Source organism: Palaemon carinicauda, chromosome 13, assembly GCF_036898095.1.
Source record: "Palaemon carinicauda isolate YSFRI2023 chromosome 13, ASM3689809v2, whole genome shotgun sequence".
Taxonomy (NCBI): domain Eukaryota; kingdom Metazoa; phylum Arthropoda; class Malacostraca; order Decapoda; family Palaemonidae; genus Palaemon; species Palaemon carinicauda.
Genome location: NC_090737.1, coordinates 25,984,916 through 26,005,288, shown reverse-complemented (window position 1 = coordinate 26,005,288; position 20,373 = coordinate 25,984,916). Strand labels below are relative to the sequence as shown.

Genomic DNA, 20,373 nt, shown 5'->3' with positions numbered 1-20,373 from the left:
AGTGTACTACGGCTGTGCTGTCTGAGACTACTCTGATGTGGGACGACCTCGGAGGAGAGATTCTCTTCAGGGTCAAGAACACTGCCATGGCTTCGAGAACATTGATATGGAACTGTTTCATGGCGGGTGACCAAGAGCCCTGAAACATCTGATGTTGGGAGTAACCCCCCCAGGCCACTCAGAGACGCGTCTGTATGAAGTGTCACTTGTGGAGGGGGGAACTGCAGAGGAACCGATTTGGAGAGGTTCCTCGGTTCGGACCATGGGCGTAGTCTCATTTTTAAGACAGAGGGGATCTTCGATATCTTGTCTCTTAAAGTTATTGTAGCTCTCTTTCTCCAAACTCGATTGATGTCCTTGAGTTTGGTTTTTAATAGGAGATCGGTTACTGAGGCAAATTGGAGAAGGCCGAAGATTCTTTCTAAAGCTCTTCTGGACACTTGTTTGTGTTTGCGAAAGTTCCTGATCTTGGAAGCTATCTCCCTTACCTTCTTAGGAGGAAAGGAGAGCCTGTGCTTTGAAAGGTCCCACCGGATGCCTAACCATTCGAAGTGGCTTGATGGTTGTAGGCGAGACTTTTGGAGATTGACTTGGAATCCCAGTTTGGCGAGAAATTGAATTACCTTCGTTGTAGCTCTGTTGCATTCCTGGTTCGACCGAGCCCAAATGAGCCAATCGTCCAGATAGACCATAATCTGTATCCCTTGGTTTCTGAGTTGTTCGAGCACTGTCTCTCCCAGTTTCGTGAATATCCTGAGAGCAATGCTGAGACCGAAGGGCATGACTTTGAACGCAAAGGCTTTCTTGCCTAGACGGAAGCCTAGGTAAGGAGAGAAGTTTCGAGCTACTGGCACATGATAATAGGCGTCGGTAAGATCGATAGAGGTGGTGACGGCCCCACGGGGAAGTAAGGTCCGTACCTGAGAGATAGTCAGTATACGGAACTTGTCGCAGAGAATGTAAGTTTAGTTTTGACAAGTCCAGAACTACTCTCAACGCCGACGAGTCTTTCTTTGGAACTGTAAACAGGCGGCCTTGGAATTTCAGTGATCGAACCCGTTTGATTGCTTTCTTCTTGAGTAACTCTGTGGTGTACTCTTTCAGGATGGGAGTGGGTCTCTGGAAGAAGGTCACTGGTGGAGGTGGAGATCCCTGTGACTATTTCCAACCCAAGCCTTTGGATATTATGCTGTGAGCCCATGGACTGAAGGTCCAATGGTCCCGAAAGTGATAAAGTCTCCCCCCTACCGGGAACACATCATTGCGAGGGAGTGAATCTAGGTCCCTTCCCTCCACGAGCACCCCTTGCTCTAGGTCCGCCTCGCTGGCGGAACTGTCCTCTACCTCATTAGCTTCCTCTCTGGTGTCTACGAAAGGAACCGGAGGATTCGTAGCTAGGGTTGTATGCAGGAGAGGACATCCAAGTGGGGTTGGGCTGTGTACCTGGGGGAGCAGTGAGGTAGACTACCTGTTGAGGGGGAGCCAGTTGCTGAGAAGACGAAGCAGAGGAAGACTGTGTTGACGTGTGGGGGACTGACGATTGGTGGTAGTGACCCCGGTTCGTCTTGAAAGGAATAAATCTCTGCTTTTTCTTGAAGAACGTTTGTTTGTGGGATTCGATCTTCCTTTTGGTCGAGAGGCCCCACCTTACTTGCAAATTTTGGTTTGCCCTCGCAGCATCCTGAAGAACTTTATCAACTTCGTTCTGAGGGAATAGGTTCTTACCCCAGCAGGAGGACGCTATCAGCCTGTTCGGTTCATGTCTGATAGAAGCCTCAGACAGAACGAGTTTCCTGCAGCTAACCCGAGCCGACCAGAAGTCGTGGAGGTCCACTTGGTAGGACAGAAGCAGGTTCTTTGTGAAAACCCTGAACAAGGTTTCCGTCGGGTAAACAGAGGCTAGGGACTCTATGGAGGTGATGGAGTGGAGGGACCTAGCCAACCTATTACGTGCCTCGAACTCGGTCTTGAGAAGACTCTCTAGTAATCTAGGGAGCTTCTCAGAAAAAAGACTAGAGGCGCAGTCTGGGTCTAGCTTCCCCACCGTGAAGGTAGAAGATGCGTCGTCCCAGGTGGCAGAGGTACTCGGAATGAGCAATGAAGTAGGGTCCGTCTCTTTGAGAGCCGGCATGGTAGAGCCTTCCTTGACGGCCTGTATTGTCAGCTCTGTCACTTTATCTATGAGTGGTAAGGTAATGGACGATGCTGGCGTAAAAATAGTGTAGGCACCTTTGTGTGGGGTGAGCTTGGAGTTATTACACCCCCACTCTGATAGAGTTCTGGCCCAGACAACTTGGGCCTGTTCTTTTGGAAATATCATCGTTTCCTTCGGTACCTTGTCCATTCTAACCAAGGCATGCTCCTTTAGGCGGACGAAGCCATTGAATGGGAATTCTAGCCCCGGGGGGTAGAATTCTAGGTCCTCCAGAGGGCGGGTGCCTATGCCATCTAGAGTTAGGGCACCATCTAAGTACGGAGCATGCAAGGCAAACCTCCAAGGGTTGTTTTTATCGAAGGGGGGTAACTTCGATGCGTCTGGGGCTGAAGGTGGAGGAATCTGAGTTCCGGAGCGGATCAGATTAGCCACCATATCTTTTAGCTCCGTCATAGCCCCAGAATGTTGCTGAATTTGCTCCTTGACTATATCCCTGATCAGGTCGACGGGGAAGGAGGGTACCTGAGAGCCACCCGCCGACGAAGCCTTGGACTTGGCGGACTTCGACTTCTTAGAAGTCACGGTTTTATGGGAAGCAATAGGAACATCAGGAGCAGGCGACGGTCCGGGGACCGGTGACGTAGATACTGGCAAAGCTGAAGACTTATAGGTACGTAGTGGCTTCACCTTGGGTCGTACGGGGACGGAGGGATCCCGAGGAGAAGCCGTAGGCTTATCAAAGCCGAGAAAGGAAGAGGTAGAAGAAGGAGTAGGAGATAAAAAGGTTTCCACCAACTCGACACCACTTACCTGCTCGTCCATGGGCTCAATGTCTAGATCCAGATCTGACACGTCCACCGGTAAAAGAGATTCATCTTCCGTGGAAATGGTCGCTCAGACCTCTTCAATTAAAGGGGCAGCCACCTCCGGAGTGACTGCTGCAGTTGTAGAGCCTGGGAAGAGACGGGAGGCCATGTCTCCGTCGAGGAGATAGGGTGCGCCAGACGGAACATTCCTGCCGAAGCCTGACACCCAAGGACGAAGAGCAGCTCTTGCCGACCGAAGAGATTCATCATCGGCCTGAAAGAGTTGAGGGGATTAGGGATGAAGGAGAAGGATCGTACTCCGAAATACACAATGTATATATAATTAAGGAACAAATTAAATCATCTCCAAAAGATAAAAAGGAACAAAACGAAAACCAACTTACGTCATCGTTCAGGAGTATGGAGGACAACTCGTAACAGAGCGTGCACGATTCCGGGAACCACACCATATACGGGGCTTATCCGGGCTCCCGGATAAAGGAGATAGCGCAATGCGCATGCGATCGACAGAGGTCATGTCCAACGGGATCGTTGAAAGAGGCGGGGCAGCCCTTGGCAGCACAGCGGACCTTCTGTAAAAGAAAGGAGACATAAGTCTGGATGTTCCTTGAGACTCTGGTAAGGGATTGAGATCTACTAACAGAGCCTAGATAGAATGAAGTATGTGTGCATAGGATAGTTCAGTGACTGAGAGCCAGAGCTCCATATTAAAAGATTTTAAATTAAAAATGTTTTCTGCATCGGAGTGTGCCGGAGCAATCGAAAATGGGTCTGTATCACTATAAATATTATTAAAATAAGAATAAAATAAATTAATGTAATCTGCGGAACCTCCGACAGGGTCGAGGATCCAGTGACAGGCCCGTAATTAAAATAAATTATAAAACACAAGCAGTAGCTAAAGGCTAAGGCTAACATCATTGCTAAGCGTATTGGTGATCTCCGGTGAAGCCGGAGGTCCGGTGAAAGGTCCTGAATAAATAAGTTGTGATTAATAATGAATATTTTGTGTGGATATGGGCGTGGCCGGGGACTGGGTGCAAGGGACCACCGGGGGATGAGGCCCTGCCAGAGGATTGCACTCCAAATGATATATAACTATAATTCCAAGCTCAATGAGTATCCCTCATGGCGGAGTAGAACTCACGGCGGAGTGGATGAATGTTCAGATCCTACTCCCAAGCCGTAACGGGGAGAGGACGGAACTACGAGGGGAACAGGGGGTATCTTAAGGATGGCCCAAAACAATGACTCACACAGGAACAGGACCTATTAATAACGCTAGCTATATTAACAGTAACCACAAAATAAAATAAATCGTAAGATGCCATATACCCGTAGAGGGGGAGGGGGGAGGGAGAACCCGTGATCATATAAAACGGAAAACGGGAAATCCGCCTCTCATACTCGAGGTTAAGAAAGAAAACGAGAGAAAGGGTAACTCGTGACTGGGCAACAGAAAACGAGATCTCCATGCTCTCGCTCTCGTGGTTACACTATAAGGAACCTAATTAAGCACACTATAATATGATATTCTAATTATAAAATAAATTTTTGAATATACTTACCCGGTGAATATATAATAGCTGCAACTCTGTGGCTCGACAGACAACATACTTAAAAAACTCGCGAGCGATCGCTATGCAGGTTGCGGGTGTGCCCACCAGCGCCAACTGTCGGCCAGATACCACTCTCGGATGTAAACAAAACCTTCAATTCTTCTCGTCCCACTGCGTCTCTATTGGGGAGGAAGGGAGGGTCGTTTAATTTATATATTCACCGGGTAAGTATATTCAAAAATTTATTTTATAATTAAAATATCATTTTTAAATATTTAACTTAGCCGGTGAATATATAATAGCTGATTCACACCCAAGGAGGTGGGTAGAGACCAGAGTTAAATATGTTTACAGCATATAAGCTAAGAGTTTTTTCATTTTGACAGTTATCAATATAACAAAACCAAAATAAATAGGTACCTGGTAAGGAAGTCGACTTAGACGATTACTCTGCCTTGTAAGTCTGTCTTCCTCACGGAGCCCAGCGATCCTCTTAGGATGCTGACAGACTCCCAGGAGCTGAAGTATCAAGGGCTGCAACCCATACAACAGGACCTCATCAAACCCCTAATCTGGGCACTCTCAAGAAATGACTTTGACCACCCGCCAAATCAACCAGGATGCGAAAGGCTTCTTAGCCTTCCGAACAACCCATAAAAACAATATTAAAAAACATTTCAAGAGACAGATTAAAAGGATATGGAATTAGGGAATTGTAGTGGTTGAGCCCTCACCCACTACTGCACTCGCTGCTACGAATGGTCCCAGTGTGTAGCAGTTCTCGTAAAGAGTCTGGACATCTTTCAAGTAAAATGACGCGAACAATGACTTGCTTCTCCAATAGGTCGCGTCCATGATACTTTGCAGAGATCTATTTTGCTTAAAGGCCACGGAAGTTGCTACAGCTCAAACCTCGTGCGTCTTAACCTTAAGCAAAGATCGGTCTTCCTCACTCAAGTGTGAATGAGCTTCTCGTATTAATAATCTGATAAAATATGACAAAGCATTCTTTGACATAGGTAAGGATGGTTTCTTAACCGAACACCATAACGCTTCAGATTTGCCTCGTAAAGGTTTAGTACGAGCTAAGTAGAACTTAAGAGCTCTAACAGGGCATAAGACTCTTTCTAGTTCATTGCCTACGATCTCCGATAAGCTAGGAATATCGAAAGATTTAGGCCAAGGACGAAAAGGCAGCTCATTCTTGGCTAGGAAACCAAGCTGCAGAGAACAAGTGGCTTTTTCTGACGAAAACCTGATGTTCTTGCTGAAGGCATGAAGCTCACTGACTCTTTTAGCCGAGGCCAAGCATACCAGGAAAAGAGTCTTAAGAGTGAGATCTTTCAGGGAGGCTGACTGTAAAGGCTCAAACCTGTCTGACATGAGGAATCTTAGGACCACATCTAAATTCCACCCAGGTGTAGCCAAACGACGTTCCTTAGAGGTCTCAAAAGACTTAAGGAGGTCTTGCAGATTTTTATTGTTGGAAAGATCTAAGCCTCTATGCCGGAAGACTGAGGCCAACATGCTTCTGTAGCCCTTGATCGTAGGAGCTGAAAGGGAGCGAACTTTTCTCAGGTATAAGAGAAAATCAGCGATTTGGGCTACAGAGGTACTGGACGAGGATACGGAAACTGACTTGCACCAGTCTCGGAAGACTTCCCACTTCGATTGGTAAACTCTAATGGTAGAAGCTCTTCTCGCTCTAGCAATCGCACTGGCTGCCTCCTTCGAAAAGCCTCTAGCTCTCGAGAGTCTTTCGATAGTCTGAAGGCGGTCAGACGAAAAGCGTGGAGGCTTTGGTGTACCTTCTTTACGTGCGGCTGACGTAAAAGGTCTACTCTTAGAGGAAGACTTCTGGGAAAGTCTACCAGCCATCGAAGTACCTCGGTGAACCATTCTCTCGCGGGCCAGAGGGGAGCAACTAACGTCAACCTTGTCCCTTCGTGAGAGGCGAATTTCTGCAGTACCTTGTTGACAATCTTGAATGGTGGGAATGCGTAAAGATCTAGGTGTGACCAATCTAGGAGAAAGGCATCTATATGTATTGCTGCTGGGTCTGGGACTGGAGAGCAATAGATTGGAAGCCTCTTGGTCAACGAGGTTGCAAAGAGATCTATGGTGGGTTGACCCCAAGTCGCCCAAAGTCTCTTGCACACATCCTTGTGGAGGGTCCATTCGGTTGGAATTACTTGACCTTTCCGACTGAGACAATCTGCTAGAAAGTTCAAGTCGCCCTGGATGAACTTCGTTACTAGGGAGATGCCTCGATCTTTTGACCAGATGAGCAGGTCCCTTGCGATCTCGTACAGAGTCAGTGAGTGGTACCCACTCCCTGTTTGGAAATGTACGCCAAGGCCGTGGTGTTGTCCGAGTTGACCTCCACCACCTTGCCTCGAAGGAGACTCTCGAAGCTTATCAAGGCCAGGTGAACTGCCAAAAGCTCCTTGCTGTTGATATGCATGCTCCTCTGACTCGAGTTCCACAGACCTGAGCATTTCCGACCGTCCAGCGTCGCGCCCCAGCCCAAGTCCGATGCGTCTGAGAAGAGAACGTGGTTGGGTTTCAGAACTGCTAGGGGAAGACCCTCTTGTAGACTGATATTGTCTTTCCACCAAGTCAGACAAGTCTTTATCTTTTCGGAAATCGGGATCGAGACCGCCTCTATCGTCTTGTCCTTTTTCCAGTGAAAAGCTAGATGGAATTGTAGAGGTCGGAGGTGTAGCCTTCCTAGCGAGACAAATTGCTCCAGGGATGATAGCATTCCTACTGTACCAGACTCATCCAATTCCTGACTGAGCAACGTTCTTTCTTCAACATCTTCTGGATAATGAGCAGGGCTTGATCTATTCTGGGGGCCGACGGAAAAGCCCGAAAAACTGGACTGTGAATCTCCATCCCTAAATACAGAATAGTTTGGGATGGGATCAGTTGGGACTTTTCCAAGTTGACAAGGAGTCCCAATTCCTTGGTCAGATCTAGAGTCCAATTGAGATCCTTCAGACAGCGATGACTGGAAGAGGCTCTGAGAAGCCAGTCGTCCAAATAAAGGGAGGCTCGGATGTCCGATAAATGGAGGAATTTTGCCACATTCCTCATAAGCCTCGTAAACACGAGAGGAGCTGTGCTTAGGCCAAAGCACAGGGCCCAAAACTGGTACACCACATCGTCGAAGACGAATCTCAGAAAAGGTTGGGAATCTGAGTGAATGGGGATGTGGAAGTAAGCGTCCCTTAGGTCGAGAGAAACCATCCAGTCTCCCTTTCTGACCGCTGCTAAGACTGACTTTGTGGTCTCCATGGTGAACTTCGTCTTTGTGACAAAGACATTCAGAGCACTGATGTCCAGCACCGGTCTCCAACCTCCTGTCTTCTTTGATACTAGGAAGAGACGGTTGTAAAACCCCGGTGATTGAAGGTCCGAGACTTTGACCACCGCTCCCTTCTCTAGTAAAAGAGACACTTCTAGTTTCAGGGCTTGTCTCTTTGCTTCCTCTCGGTACCTGGGAGAGAGATCGATGGGGGACGTCGCTAGAGGAAGTCTGCGTACAAGAGGGATTTTGTACCCCTCTCTGAGCAACCTCACAGATTGTTGATCTGCGCCTCTCTTCTCCCAGGCTTGCCAGAAGTTCTTGAGTGTGGCACCTACTGCTGTCTGAAGTTGCGGGCAGTCAGACTCTGCCCCGCGAGGACTTGGATCCTTTCCTCTTTCCTCTCTTCCCTTCGGCACGAGCACCTCCCCTGCTGGGGGCTCTGCCACGAAAGGGCGGAATAAACCTGGACGCTGGAGTATCTATCCTAGGTCTAGCAGACAAGGCAGGCAAAGGGGGAACTTTGCGAGCCGAAGACGCAACTAAATCGTGGGTGTCCTTCTGCACTAAAGACAAGGCAATTTCCTTAACTAAGACTTCAGGAAACAAGCACTTAGACAAGGGCGCAAAGAGTAGCTCAGATCTTTGACATGGCGTCACTCCTGCTGATAGAAAAGAGCACAGAGACTCTCGTTTCTTTAGGACTCCTGACGTGAATGAGGTGGCAAGTTCGTTGGATCCATCGCGGACGGCCTTGTCCATGCAGGACATAATGAGTAAAGAAACATCCCTATCGGCAGATGAGATTTTCCTACTCAGGGCTCCCAAACACCAGTCCAGGAAGTTAAAAACTTCAAACGCCCTAAAGATGCCTTTAAGAAGGTGGTCCAGGTCCGAGGATGACCAACAGATCTTCGAGCGTCTCATGGCAAGGCGGCGGGGAGAGTCTACAAGACTTGAGAAGTCGCCCTGGGCAGAGGCAGGAACTCCCAAGCCGAGAACTTCTCCCGTGGCATACCAGACGCTCGATCTAGACGAGAGTTTAGATGGGGGGAAGGCAAAGGCCGTCTTCCCTAAACTACTCTTGGTTTCCAACCAATCGCCTAACAGCCGTAAAGCTCTCTTGGATGAGCGAGAGAGAACGAGTTTCGTAAAGGCTGGCATGGCAGCAGGAACGCCTAAAACAAACTCAGACGGCGGCGAACGAGGAGCCACAGAGATAAAGTGTTCAGGGAACAACTCTTTGAAAACAAGCATGACTTTTTTAAAGTCCATAGATGGTGGAACTGCTTTAGGCTCATCTAAATCTGAAGGCTGATCCTCAGGCTGTGGTTCAGCAACGTCCTCATCTGAAAGTTCCTCATCTGATAACTGGTGAGAAAACGGCAAAGGGGTAGGCAGCGTCCGGCCGCACTGGTGCATACGTGACGGAGCAGGACGCAGCGTCCTGAAACTGCTGAACAGTCTGGGAAATGTCAACAACAACAGGTGCGCGAGGACGCACAGCGTCCACCCGAGACTGTTTAGACCGTCTGGGTTGTGCAGTCAACACCATACTGGGTTGCGGAGGTTGACGCACCGCGTCAAAACAAGTCAACTTTGATGGTTGGTGAACGTCCTGAACTTCACCAGTCGCATCAGTGAGTTGCCTAACGTCAACGTGCGGCTGGAAATCCACACGGGACCGCATCGGGGGAGGTACAACCCCAACTGGTTGACGCGAGAAAGCTACATCAACGTCAACAGGACGCACAACAGAACGCTTGGAAGGCTGACGGCCAGTATCTCCATGAGAAAAACGGCTAGGTTCAACGGAAACCTTCTCTGCGTTGTAGTCTTCCATAAGGGACGCAAGCTTAGACTGCATGTCTTGCAGTATCATCCATTTAGGGTCTACGGAAGCGGGTGCGGTAACAGACGGGGTTAGCGACTGAGACGGCACAACTTTGCCTTTCTTAGGCGGCGAGCAGTCATCAGATGACGGCAACGGGTCCGAACTGTCCCAGTGACTACAACCGGGACGTTGGACTTGTCCTGAAGGGACCGACTTGCGTTTCAAAGGTCTAGAGACCTTGCTCCATGGTTTCTTACGTGAAACGCCTTCGGACGACGAAGTAAAAATGGGCTCTCTAGTCTTATGGTAGGGGCGATCTTGACGAGATACACCTGATCCCAAAGAGGGAACGTCTGTTCGCTGATCAAGGCCTCTCGAACCCATAAGTCGTACGACATTGCTTCTCCCCTGGGCTTGGGAGCTTGCAAGAGGTCCCGGACTAGGTGAACGACAGGCACGAACAGACGAACCCTCGGTCGCAACACTGTTCACAACACTTTGCGTAACACTAGGCACTTTCCCACTTTCCGCCGTGGCACTTTGGCACTTGAGTTCCTTCACGTCCGCCATGAGTTGATTAAGGTCACTTGCTAAAGCCTCAACTCTCTCCCCCAAGGCATGAATAGCACGCAACATGTCTTGCATAGACGGTTCCTGAGTGCTAGGAGGGGGGTTAGGAACAACCACTACAGGGGAAGGATTAGGTTCAGGGGCATGTGGAGAGGAAAAATCTACGGACCTAGAAGAACTTCTCCTTACCCTATCTCTCTCTAGTCTGCGTGTATATTTATCAAATTCGATCCAATCGAATTCCGAAAGGCCCACGCATTCCTCACATCGATCTCCCAATTGACAGGTTTTACCCCGACAATTGGAACAAACAGTGTGAGGGTCGAGAGAAGCCTTTGGAAGACGCCTATTACAGTCCCTAGCATTACACTTTCGAAACTTAGGAACTTGAGAAGGGTCAGCCATTTTGAATTAGTCAAAGAAAATTCCAAAAACGATCTAAGTCATCAACAAATAATCCGATTAAAAAAAAAAAAGAGTTCAAGAGTTTATGTTGAAGAAAAACACCTGTACTGCGAAAGCTCAAACCAAATTAAAGTACTTCACCAAATATGATGGGAAAACTCCAGGTTCTACAGCGAGTAAAAGTACGTCTTGTCGTCAACGTCGACAGAGAAGAATTGAAGGTTTTGTTTACATCCGAGAGTGGTATCTGGCCGACAGTTGGCGCTGGTGGGCACACCCGCAACCTGCATAGCGATCGCTCGCGAGTTTTTTAAGTATGTTGTCTGTCAAGCCGCAGAGTTGCAGCTATTATATATTCACCGGCTAAGTTAAATATTTAAAAATGATATAAGTACTGTATAACAATAAAATTGTAACGTCAAATATAAGACTACGAACAAAGAATAATGTCTGCTATAACAAAATTTAAAAGGATATAGTCCACTGACGAACGCCTCTCAGGGCGGGTACTAAACTATAATAAAGCCAGAACGCTATTCTTATTCGGGACTGGACTTGCTAGCAAAAAGTACCATAGGAAATAATAATAATAATAATAATGGTTCAAAAAGGCGTAAGGCCAGTGACTTAACCAAGAACCTAACTGACAGAGTACCAAATGGGCAAGACTAACATGAATTCCCAGCGAGTCAAATCAAAACAACAATGGCTGCCGACACCGCGGAAGGCCAAGCCGGTCGAAATAAAAACAACACTATACTGGGAAGAGGACAACTGCCCGGTACTGCAAAAAGCTGTCAAAACAAACTATGGTACTTAACATTGGAATGGGTGAAGTTGGAGCTTCGGCCATGACGAAAATAATCCACGAAACGTGAAAACACCGAGAGCACAAAAATCTAAGATCACGCTAGCAAGTCCAAAACCGAAGGATGTTGTTCAGATGGCGCTCGCGTCGGTGGCGTGGTTCTGGTAGCGTAGCTGGTGCCTCTGTATCAGCCCATCCCTTTGACGAAGGAATTAGCTAAATGGAAGACAGCCTGTGAATAGTGGCTTTCACGCGCCCCTGCTTTATACACGACACCCACAAGGTGCTCGCGCGAGGGTAGTAACCTCTGCATTCCATGCTTTTATCTTTCTCTGGTATATTTGGAAGGTTTATATCAGAAAAGTGTTAAGAAGGACCCTTTTCACCGGCCGCCACAGGTCGACCCAGAAAATATTTATTTTAATGTCGTTACTGTTCTTAAAATATTTTATTTTTTCTTGTTTCCTTCCCTCACTGGGCTAAATTCCCTGGTGGGGCCCCTGGGCTTATAACATCCTGCTTTTCCAACTAGGGTTATAGCTTAGCAAGTAATAATAATAATAATGTAATAACAATAATAATCATAATAATAATAATAAAAATAAAAATAATAAAAATAAGAATAACAATTATAATAATAATAATAATAATAATAATAATAATAATAATAATAATAATAATAATTATAAAGTACCAAAATAAAATAAGTTGAGGTGCATTTTAGAATCATGTTACCTACAGAGAATCCTCATGACTCTCCACTAGCAGACAGTACCTAATTGGTAACAGCAATAATGTCTCATGGAGAAGATAGGTGTCAGTATTTTTCATAAAGGAAAGGTAATTAGCATAAACAATACTGTATAAAAATGATGGAATTTTGAACTTAACAAGACGTACAAAAATTCTGCAAAATTATCCATATTGATAATCAAATATTACTGAACTGATCTTTCTTTCATGAATATTGTATCATACTTGGATACAAAAAGATTATTTTACAATATTTTATGTAACTATCTAAATAGTTACGAAAGATATACAAATTTAAACATAAATCTGACCCCTTGGTGTAGAGTAATTTGTTTAAGAATTCAGTTGATTCTTAAGATTAAAAAAACAGAAGATTCATGACATGAAAAACTTAATTGCTTTCATGACAATTTAGAACAAATTATTGTAGACACAATATTTTGTTACCAATTTAAATTATATTTTACTGAATGCATGTCTAGACACTAAGAAAATGTGATGAGCTCTAGTTTTATAGAACAATTGTTGGTAATTTGGATTTTCATTCTTAAATGTTCTTACAATATAGTACTGTCCATAAAACAAACTTCATTGTAGTGGACAAACTTGTTCTAAAAATATGTATACAATTACAGTAGGACCTTTTAAGCAATAAATGGACACAAGGAGACTTTTTATTTATATCTATCATACCAATGCTGACAATCTCAGTTTTGTGGAGAATAGATACATAAAAGAATAAGTTATAAATTTTATAGATTTTCTAAAAATAATTATATCAACCTTTCTAAAACAATATATATTACAAAAATGGTAAGCAATCTTTTCATACAATGAGTAAAAAGATTTGCACATAATAATGGTAACATTTCATAATTTTAATTGATACTGGCTGTTAGAAAAAAAAAAGAAAAAAAATTCCCCCCCATTTTTTACCATCTATGTATTCAATAGTTTTCAATAACCACCAATAAAACCAAGATTTCTGCTGACACTGGAAGTAGGATGAGAAAAGTACTTTACGGTAATACTCGAGTATGACATACTACTCTCTTAGGATTTTGTTTAAATACCTTTTTATTTTAAAAATCATAATACGGTACCGTACTTCGCACTCAAATTCTTGTGAAACAGGACTTCAACTTGGTTTAATTACTTTATAATGTTATAAATTATTATCATTAACATAAAATCCATGTAAAAAGGCCACTGAGCAATAATACAAATGTCTGATGAATTTGTTCATGAATGAGCAGGTGAAACTGGAGTAAGACAATGTTAAAGATGAACAGGCCAGGAGGGAAAAAAAAACAAATGAAACAGATGAATAGTATTAGGTAGAAAACAATGGAGTGGGAGGCAAAAGGAATGCTAACTATGTTACTGTCTACAGTGCATCATTAAAGGCACACTGTGGGTGGTACCCTGTAAAAGGAAGTAATTTAAGATGCATAAAGTCTCTTACTAAAACAAAATCCATGGAATCCTAAAAAAAAAATATTATCACAGTATTTTACCATAAGTTCCTACTCCCAAAGAAAAAGTAAGCATTATGATATTTAATTTGCAAACTACTGTATATCCATTTATAAGTGAAAAAGTAAAGTTAATGAAGCAATCCAAAATGCATGTCTTTGTATACATGGATGAATTCAGTTCCCCCTAACACTGTACTATATATACTTCATTTCTTCCATACTTAAAAGGGGGTCAATTTTGGGATTTGCTTATCTCAAAGAAATAATGAATTACAGTACACAAAATATGAAATAAATATTAATTCCACAACCTTCATCAACTAAAATTGACAGTGAAGTAAAAAGCTTTTAACCATAAATTGTATTTATTTCTTACATGATGTCGGCTATATAAACGATGAAAATTTTCAAATGTGAAACCTGGGTAATTTTTTCTCAAAAGGCCTATGAAAAGTTGCAATAGCAAGAGACAGGGAAATTACTAGATAAATAAAACAGATCCATGCTTCTCGTACATCCAAAAGCAATCCATTCATCAAAAAAATGAACAGGAAGCTACATATTGTTTGAAGTTTTCTGTATCTATTATATTTCCTTAATGATCGGATCTGAAACAGAAAAAAAAAAATATCACTGTTATTGATACTTACAGCAGAAGTTTAATTTTTCTTCCTAAAAGGTATCACGCTAAATTTTCTATAAAGAATTAATTTTTTGTTAGAATATTGAGACAATAAGATGACTAATATACACTAAAAACTATTGAAAGGTAGAATATGAATTTCATTATTATTCTTGACCTTTAATTTTCTGCAGGATCTAAACATTCAACTTTGGAGATATGTAAAACATTTTCGCTAAATTCAGTTTGTTCACTACTACGTTACAATAATTTGAGCCAAGTTGGATTTATCCTTATAGTGTAAGTACTGCGAGTAAAGATTTGGTCTGTCACAAACATTTTCTAAGCAAGATTCATAAATCATAATTTGGCATGGCTTCTGGTGTCACAAATATAGGGATATAAAACTTAAATACCAATTACTAAGCTTTATTTCATATCTTGAATAATTTAAATATGAATTTAAGAAAGAAAGCTTACTGATAAAATTATACTTTGTAGAGCAAGTACGGTTGCTTAACAAAATGCGGTAAGACACTTTTCTTTATTATACTGTATTGTTCAGCACTCAAATTAAGATCTTCATTTATAACTTAACAGAAAAATAGAGTCCTGAGAATCACCAAACTAGTACGTATACTCAAAAGGAGGATGTATAATAGTAATGGGGAAAAAAAAAAAAGACAACTGTTGCAAAATGGCTGGCAATTACCACTGGTTAAAACAATGGGTAAACCATGTCAAGACCAAGTTTTAGTCCAAGTCCTGACTGACAGAGTCAGAGAAAAAGTTCAATATTAGGATTTAAAATTGGAATTTGTATCTGGGTCGACAATTATATGCCTGCCGTACAAGTTCCTCGAGTCATAAATAGCATGAAGTTTTCCTCTCTGGAGGTTGGGTATAGAGAAAATATTCTGACTGAACAGCTTGACAGGTACGGGCTAGTGATCCGTCTCTGCAACGACTTGTGAAGAGCTGACAAGTGAGGAATAGAAAAGTTTATAAAAAACTTCCAGCACAAAAATCCATGATCGTTCTACCTCTGTCACATATCCTGAGCTGGAACCTGGAAGGTAGGTATGGAACAGATGGATGGAAGAGAGAGAGAATGTGCAAAGTAAGATATACTCTTACTTTGGCCTTCCTCTTCTTCATAGCACTCCTCTTTGACTGAGACTGGTTGGGGCAAGAACGGGTGGAACTGTGTCAAACACTTACAGAAATCTGCTGTTGATTAATGCAAGGATTTGGAGACGAGTGGAACCATCCTCAAGCCAATTTGCTTGGCTCAGGTCTCCTTCAAGAGACCAGAGCCCTTGATGGGTACAGCACAGTGGATGAAGGAGTATTGATACTCAGCAGTTCCTTCCACCAGTACCTCAACATCACCCACCCGAGATATAGACAAGGAGTCCAGAACCACACCGATCCTTAGAGCAAGTACAGTGACAGACAGTCAATTGGTTGATGGTGCCTCCATAGAATAAATATTGTACTGTACTCTAATATCCAAACAGATCTTGAAACGTATAATTAGAGGGCATATCCTGATATGAATTGGGCTGTAAACGTTCTCTTTCCATTGTCTGGGAAACAGTTCCTGGTGGCAGAGAACAAGAGCAGTACAGTGTACTGCCTTCTGGTGAACAGGTATAATTGTGTGGTCGGAGGCCAAGAGTGAGCACCAGTCCGGCTTAGCTCATTCCACAGCGTGCTAGTACTTTGTGAAAGAAAAAGAGACAAAAGAGACATGTATCCTTTCTTCTGTCATGGTTGAGTATAAGCCGTGGTTCCATGCTCAAGAGTAAGGGTTGATACCCCTCAACTATATAATAGTGTAGATCCTGTTGTCCCTTTGAATGAGAATCTAGTCAACATAATTGATAGGCGTATCCCTTCTCGTGTGCTAAGGTACCGAGTGAAGGACAAACCGTAGTTCAATGATGATTGTAGACGTGCTTATTTGGAGAAACAGGAGGCCTATCATCTTTGGAAGGGTAACAGATCAGATTTGACCTGGAACAACTATACTCAGCTTCGAGCTTTTGCTCAGAGAGTTTATGCCTCAACTGAAAAGGAGTACAGTACAATTTAACCATAAAAGAAACACTTTCTGGTACAACTCAGGAACATAAATGGTGGTCTACCCTTAAATCTGCACTCTTTGGTGTAGATGCAACAGTTCCTCCTTTACTTAAACCAGATGGCTCAGTCACTCACTGTCCAAAGGAAAAGGCAACCCTTTTGGCTGATGTTTTGACAGTAAACAGAGTAATGAAAAACTTGAACTTCCTCATTCCTGTTTTACTGAGGCTAAACTAACTAGTTTAGCTTTTCGATCTCGTGAGATTAAAGCTCTGTTGGTGGACCTTGATGCTTATGGAGGTGTAGACCCAAATGGTATTTTTCCTTTGTTTTTTATAAAGACAGCAGATTTCTTAGCTCCAAAGTTATCTGTTATTTTGCGCAAGTTAGCAAGAAGAGGAGCTTTTAGCACTAGTTGGAGAATTGGTAATGTTACTCCTCTATGTAAATGTGTTTGTGGTAGCTCAAATCCCACTGATTACCGCCCAATTTCCATAACTCCCATATTATCTAAAGTTTTTGAACGTCTTCTGGCAAAACGTCTTAATAGGTTTGCTGAAGGTAATCATCTACTCCCTAATTTGCAATTTGGTTTTCGTAAAGGCCTTGGAGCATGTGATGCCCTTCTCACAATCTCCAATGCTGTACAGAAATCCCTTGATTGTGGTCGGGAAGTTCGTATGATTGGCTTTGATTTTAGTGCTGCCTTTGACCGTGTTAATCATGAGGCCCTTGTTTTCAAACTGAAACAGTTGGGAGTGGGTGGGTCGTTTCTTAGCATTATTATTGATTTTTTAAGTAATAGATCTCAAAGAGTTGTTGTTGATGGGCACCATAGTGATTATAGGAATGTGATATCCGGTGTTCCACAGGGTAGTGTTCTTGGCCCATTACTTTTCATACTATATACACATGACATGTGGTTTGGCCTAGAAAACAAGCCTATTGCATATGCAGATGATGCTACTCTCTTTGCATCAATTCCATTCCCTGAATGTAGATCTAGGGTTGGTGAATCTCTTAATAGAGATTTAGCTAGAATTAGTGCATGGTGCAAATTATGGGGTATGAAGTTGAATCCTAACAAAACTCAAAGTTGATTGTAAGTAGGTCAACGACGGTGGCTCCTCAACATCCGGATCTCAGTATTGATAATGTTTCTTTAAATATGTATGACTCTTTCAAAATTTTAGGTGTGATTCTCGACAGTAAATTTACTTTTGAGAAACATATAAGGTCTGTGTCTTCTTCAATTGCACAAAAAATAAAAAATTTTAAATAATTCTTATTTTTCCTAACATACTTACCGAGAACTATTTTTCTAGGAATCACTTGGTGATCTCTTTCTCGACCAAGGTTCTCTATACAGGCCTACCCCCGCCGCCAAAGAATGCGCCCTGAGGGCAGGATTAGGGCAGGTCACTGCTTCTCTGGGCCATTCTCCTCATTAAGTTCGTCGTATAGCCCAACTTGGCAATGGAAGGATGGCACTTGGGGATGGAAGGGAGGGCCATTACCCGAAAAATAGTTCTCGGTAAGTATGTTAGGAAAAATAAAAATTATTTAAAATTTTTGATTTGTTCCAACACAAATACTTACCGAGAACTATTTTTCTAGGAGACTTATACTTTAGGAGGCGGGAGTGCTATTCTGACACTTGACTCGGCACGGAGGGCCTAGAGGGCTATGGAATGCGGGGGCCTATCAGAGTGCGGGAGTGAGGGTAACTGCGCAACCTTACGCTATTATCTAAGATTTTACCTCTTAAAAAATTCTTCTGACGATTTCCTCCGGATGTAGTCGCGAAGAATGTGTTCATCGTTGGGTACAGCCTCTGGCCTTACTGCTACACCGCTTGGAGGGCGGCCCTAACTGTCCCAATGGAGAACCCGTCCAAGGATTTCCTTGAATAACCCTTGAGGTAGTGGGCAGTAAAGGTTGACTGGTGTGACCAAGTGCCTGTCTGTAGGATCTGCCCCACCGCCATGTTTCTCTCAAAGGGCAAGGGGGTGCTCAGACCCCTGATGTCATGGGTCCGGGGAGTGCCTGGCACTGCCATTTTATCCTCTTCATAGGTTCTAGCGGTGACTTGTCTCAGCCAGAAGGAAAAGGTGTTCTTGGAAACTTGCTTCCTATTAACACCTGTGGAAACGAAGAGGTTTCTGATACCTGGTCGGAGTGAGAGAAGTCGAATGACAAACCATGGATCTCTCCCACTCTCTTATCGGACGCCAAGGCCAGCAAGAAGACGGCCTTGAGGGTGAGATCTTTGTTCACGATATCTTTCAAGGGTTCAAAGGGGGAACGACACATCATCTTCCGGACCTTGCCTAAGTCCCACTGGGGCACCTTTCCCGCCTGAGGGGGGTAAGACTGCTCGAAGCTTTTGACAAGCATCGCTATGTGTCTCGAGGCCCCCAGGTCGATGCCCTTCAGGAGGAAGACTTGGCCTAAGGCAGCCCGAACCCCTTTTTATGGCTGGGATTGACATCTCCGCTTTGTCCTTGAGAAACACCAGAAAATCTGCCATGTCTGAGACAGAGGCCTTAAGAGGTCTAATGTGCCTCTCAGAGCACCACTTCGCGACGGAGGTCCATTTTGTCTGGTAGACCGCGGTTGACGACTTTCTCAGGAATAGAGACATTCTCTTAGCCGTGGAGGAAGAATATCCTTCTTTCTTCAGGAGCCGCTCTTAGTCTTCAGTCGTGAAGACGTAGGGAGAGTGGCCTGTCGTGGAGCTTGAGAAAGTGAGGCTGGTGCAGAAGGTCTGACCTGACGGACAGAGGCTACGGCGGTTGACTCGATAGGTCTTTTAGATCCGCAAAGGGGGAAAGGCGTACACCTCCAGACTGCCCCACTTGTGCTGAAAAGAGTCTTCTAAGGATGCTTTCGGGTTTGGTACAGGGGAGCAATAGACTGGGAGTTGGGCGTTGAGGTTGTTGCAGAGCGGTCAACCACCGGGGAACCCCAGCGTTGAATGATGAGCTTGGCTATTCCTGGGAGAAGGGACCATTCTGCCCCTACTATGTGGCCCATTCTGCTGAAGCCGTCGGCCAGAACGTTTTTCTTCCCGGGAATGAACCTTGCTAACATCACCCCTTGATTTTCTTCCGCTCAATCTAGACTCCCTATGGTGAGATCGCACAACTCCTTCGATTACAAGTACCCTGCTTCTTTATGTATGCCACTACCGTGGCGTTGTCGCTCATCCACGCCACGGTGTTCCCCTTTAGCAGACTTGCGAAGTGTAGGCACGCCTTCTGGACTGATTCCAACTCCAGGACATTGTGTGGAGTTGCCTCTCCCCTTCCAACCAGGTCTCTCGAGCCGTTTCGTCGAGGGGAAGGGCTCCCCATCCCTGGTTGGAGGCGTCTGTGAACAGTAGTAACTCAGGTGGGCCGGTCCCGAAGGTCGTCCCCTTGAGTGATTTCGACTGGCAATGCCACCATTCTAGGGAGGGTCTCGTGTCCGGAATGACTGGAATTAGCACCTGCTGCGAACCCGTCTGTCACCAGAGGTTCCTGAGATTCCATTGGATGGATCTGAGCCTTACCCTCCCTTGCGGAACTAGGTTCTCCAATGAGATCAGGTGACCTATCAGCCTCTGCCCGTCTTCCGCCCTCCTGGGGCGTTCTGACAGGAACGGCTGACTAATGAGCCTGAGGTTTCTTATCTTATTCTCCGAAGGGAAAAATTTTCCCCGAAAGATGTCTAATGTTATTCCCCAGTAGTTCATTCCGGTGGAAGGGGATAGATTTGACTACTTCGGGTTGATTAAGTTCCCCAGATCCTTGCAAAACTGGAGGAGACTTCTCCCTTGTCCCTCCAAGAGGACCCTTGAGGCGGGAAGAAGCCACCAGGCGTCCAGGTATCTGATAAGGCGGATGCCTCGTTCGTGAGCCCCCACTGCGACAGCCGTGGAGACTCTCGTGAATACTTGGGGCGCTGTTGACAGACCAAAGAA

General features: G+C 44.5%; 2 protein-coding genes across 3 annotated transcripts in view; one reads left to right on the top strand and one right to left on the bottom strand.

Annotated features, from left to right (window-relative positions):
• LOC137652232 (sodium- and chloride-dependent GABA transporter 1-like) overlaps positions 1-20,373 on the top strand; it is a 483,785-nt gene that overhangs the window by 240,386 nt on the left and 223,026 nt on the right. The gene's annotated exons all lie outside the window — the stretch shown is intronic.
• LOC137652234 (vesicle-trafficking protein SEC22a-like) overlaps positions 12,882-20,373 on the bottom strand; it is an 81,908-nt gene continuing 74,416 nt past the window's right edge. Inside the window, exon 7 of the mRNA XM_068385474.1 lies at positions 12,882-14,307. Coding sequence (XP_068241575.1) covers positions 14,107-14,307 — 201 coding nt within the window. The 3' untranslated portion in view covers positions 12,882-14,106. The remainder of the gene's footprint in view (positions 14,308-20,373) is intronic.